This window comes from Amphimedon queenslandica, unplaced genomic scaffold (assembly GCF_000090795.2).
Source record: "Amphimedon queenslandica unplaced genomic scaffold, v1.1 AMPQUscaffold_11733, whole genome shotgun sequence".
Classification (NCBI taxonomy): Eukaryota; Metazoa; Porifera; class Demospongiae; order Haplosclerida; family Niphatidae; genus Amphimedon; species Amphimedon queenslandica.
The window spans coordinates 1-3412 of NW_003548025.1; the positions used below are offsets into that span (position 1 = coordinate 1).

Here is a 3412-nt window from a genome sequence, read left to right on the forward strand (position 1 = left end):
TATTTAGGAAAATGGAATAATCCTTCAATCATTGGTCAGTGTATACCACCTGCTAGTCACTTTATCATTGAAAAGATCAACAACACTAGAGCTGTTTTGTTTGGTGGACGAGAGACTGATGATGATGCTAAGTATACTGTTACTAACAATATTTATATATTAGAGATATCAATCAGCACTGTGGTATGTTAAATTATGTGTACTGAATGTATGCACACACACACACACACACGTTAATTTTTAATGGGCGTGGTTTATTTTAGTTCTGGCAGTGTATAAAGAAACCTGAAGCAATAGACCAATGGCCTGTGGGTAAATACTATCATGCAGGTGCTATTATTATAACTGGATCAGACTGTCCTATGCTAGTGATAAGTGGTGGAAGGGATAAGAATAAAGATACATTAGATGATTGTTGGATCTTTAACATCACTCAACATTCCTGGATAAAGGTATGTTAGATATTATTAATAATTGATCTGTACAGTGAGATACATGTAAATTATTATATTTCTATTAACAGTTAGATGTACCTCAATCTGTTAATAAGAGATTGGGTCATTCTCTCTCAGTGTTCATTATGAGTCCTCATTGTGTCTGGATAATAACTACTGGAGGATATGTTGATATGAGACGGACATTTGTCACTAATCCTAACATTGTTATGTTAACTGAACTAGGTCAGTGTATTGGCCACACCTACCTATGAATACTATTAATTACCTAATTATAATTATTTCTTTTGATGTACTTAAGATCCATACCCTCTAATTAAAAATTATTGGGGTGAGCATGAGCAAAGCCCCTCTAAATCCAGTCCATCGAGGCTTGCAATACGTATTCTGTATGACGTCTAATTATAAAATTGGCTGGAAATGCCTTATCTTAGAAAGTGTAAAAAGAATTATTGAAATGGGACAGTAGGAGGGTGTGGTCACAATAAACAAGATGGTAGCGTTTAAACGGGACAAACTTTCAAGTTTTCTAACAGCTGGATAAGAGAGAGGAGCTATCTCAAGCATCTCTAAAGGCTATTCCATCAGATTTGTAAAGTCTGGAAACTAAAATGAACTCTGTAAGATTAATTTTTGTGAGCTACAGCGCTTGTGCTAGTTTTTGTTGAAGAATAATAAATTTTTATAGCCTGTAATTTGATTTAAGACTCTTCTAGATTAGTCCTCTCATTGATAGAATTACATGTAAGATTGTGAGAAGAGCTTGACTAGAAGTTTAGCTTTGGTTCTTAAGTTACCTCAAAGTGATAGATAATATTTGCTTTGTTCAGACCCCAACCATGAGGTTTGGATCTGAATTTGCATGCAAGTAATGGTCTTGAACCGAGAGATGAATGTTCTTTTCTCTCTCAAGAGCTAAATCAGGATCAGTTTATTTTATTTTTATTTTACAATTGATGATATTTATAGTCTCTTCAGACCCTGACCATGAGGTCAGCGTCTGAATACCGTAATTCCTCTAAAAATTCGTCACATCAAGTTTTGTATTTTTAACTTTTAAAAATGAATTTTTGGAGGGAAAGCAGCTATGAAGCTTTTAAATTAATTATTTTGTCGAATTTGGAGGATTCATTAATACAAACAACCAGCTGCATGCTAACTTGGCTATTCAGAGTATCCTGCTCTGGTATTGAACTTAGAGGTAAGTAACAAAATTAGAACTACGTGGAACAATAATATTTAAAACAAATTTTTAGAATGAATTATGGTAGAAAATTTGAAATAATTGTTTATTTTCAAATTTAGAGTGTCGAATATTTAGAGGAATTAAGGTATGCTTCCAGGTATCTTTTCTCTCTCATTAGACTAAGAGCAATGTGTACATGTAGATTAGACTCATTTTATTTTATTTTAATAAAGTCAAGCTAAGCCGCATTGATAGCTCATGCTCACCCCCTCAATGTTTACATTCACCTAGTTAATTATTATTGTATTTTAGTTACTAACAGTAAAGGAGAGTGGACAGTAGGTGATACATTAGATACCAATGGTATGAATGATGAAGAATACAAGAAGAAGTATCAGCAGCAACTACAGACAGGAAGAAGAATATGGTTGGAGGAGTACCAGAAACCAAGAAAAGGAGATACAGCCGATATTGAGCAAACCGTACAAGCTCTTATGAAGAGTCTTGAAGAGAAGAAGAGAGAAGCACAAGTTTATCATCAACAATTGGAGCAGAAGGAAAGAGAGGAAGCAGAGAAAGAGCAAGAAATAAGAAGATATCGTCATCAGCTACAAGAGAAGGATAGGGAGCATCAGCTGGTACTGCACGAGAAGGATAGAGAGCTACAGAAGAAAGAGGAGACATTACGACAGAAGGATATTGTGATACTTGAGAAGGATAAGGAGTTACATCAGTCTGAAGAGTCAGTTCGTAGGTACCAGCAACAAGCACTTACTGATGATCACTGGGTTATTAATAAAGATGAGGTGACTTTAGTCAATTCAATACAAGAATGGAAGAACATTGCTGGTGAGGTTATACCAGTACTTTGCTATATATTTCTAATTATCTATGATGATATACATTTCATTTTATGTAGAAGAGAATAAGAAACTTAAAGCTAATGTAACCATCCTGACTAAAGAGAAATCACGATTAGAGGAAAGGAATGACGATTCAACTGGTAATACTATCAGTATTGCTTCATATAGTGTATACTTTTCATTAGAAGAGATTGAGAAACTTAAGGCTAAAGTTGTTGATGATGATATGGTAATTGCTAAACTGACAAAAGAGAAATTACAACTAAAGGAAGAGTTGCAGTCAATGGAAGATATTTCAACTGATACTAAGAGTATTCAATGTGACTACTGGACCAAAGCAGGTTAGTGTAGTCTATTGTTTAAGTATTAATAATCTGTTATTGTATAGAATTACCATTTGATGGTATGGTAACATTGGGTAAGAAGGTGTGTCTGTATAATGCTAACAGTAGTCATGAGTTAGAGTTGGATGAATGTGGTCTTAGCCTCTCTCTACCTGATGGACTCTTCTCTCCAGTGGATAGCACTGTCTATGAAGCTGCTGCTCAAGGTCTATGGGGAGGAGATTTTGAGTTCCCTGGAGACACACATCTGATCAGTAGTGTGTGTTACATATCTGTGTCTCCTACTGCTCCTGAACTGGATAAACCAGTGACTGTACAGCTAGTACATTGTGCTCATTTGAGCTCTGAATCTCAGAGCAAGTATCTGAGCTTTGTAGTAGCTAAGGTTCAACCTGGTAAAAAGTACGGCCCTTTTAAGTTTGAGTTGTTACCAGGAGGATCATTCTCACCTGAGTCTCAGACTGGTACTATAGAATTGAAGAGTTTCTCACTGGTTGCTATTGTGATGGGTGGAGCCACACTCGGTGGTGCTGCTGGTGTTGCTGCTGCAATTGCTGTTGGTGT

At 35.8% G+C, this 3412-nt stretch overlaps 1 protein-coding gene across 1 annotated transcript in view; it reads left to right on the top strand.

Moving 5' to 3' along the window:
- Nucleotides 1-7: 7 nt before the first annotated feature.
- Nucleotides 8-3412, top strand: part of LOC109588978 (uncharacterized) — a 7413-nt gene continuing 4008 nt past the window's right edge. Inside the window, exons 1-7 of the mRNA XM_020005088.1 lie at nt 8-183; nt 264-452; nt 524-680; nt 1954-2490; nt 2561-2644; nt 2690-2845; nt 2893-3408. Of these exons, the coding sequence (XP_019860647.1) occupies nt 363-452; nt 524-680; nt 1954-2490; nt 2561-2644; nt 2690-2845; nt 2893-3408 (1540 nt within the window). The 5' untranslated portion in view covers nt 8-183; nt 264-362. The remainder of the gene's footprint in view (nt 184-263; nt 453-523; nt 681-1953; nt 2491-2560; nt 2645-2689; nt 2846-2892; nt 3409-3412) is intronic.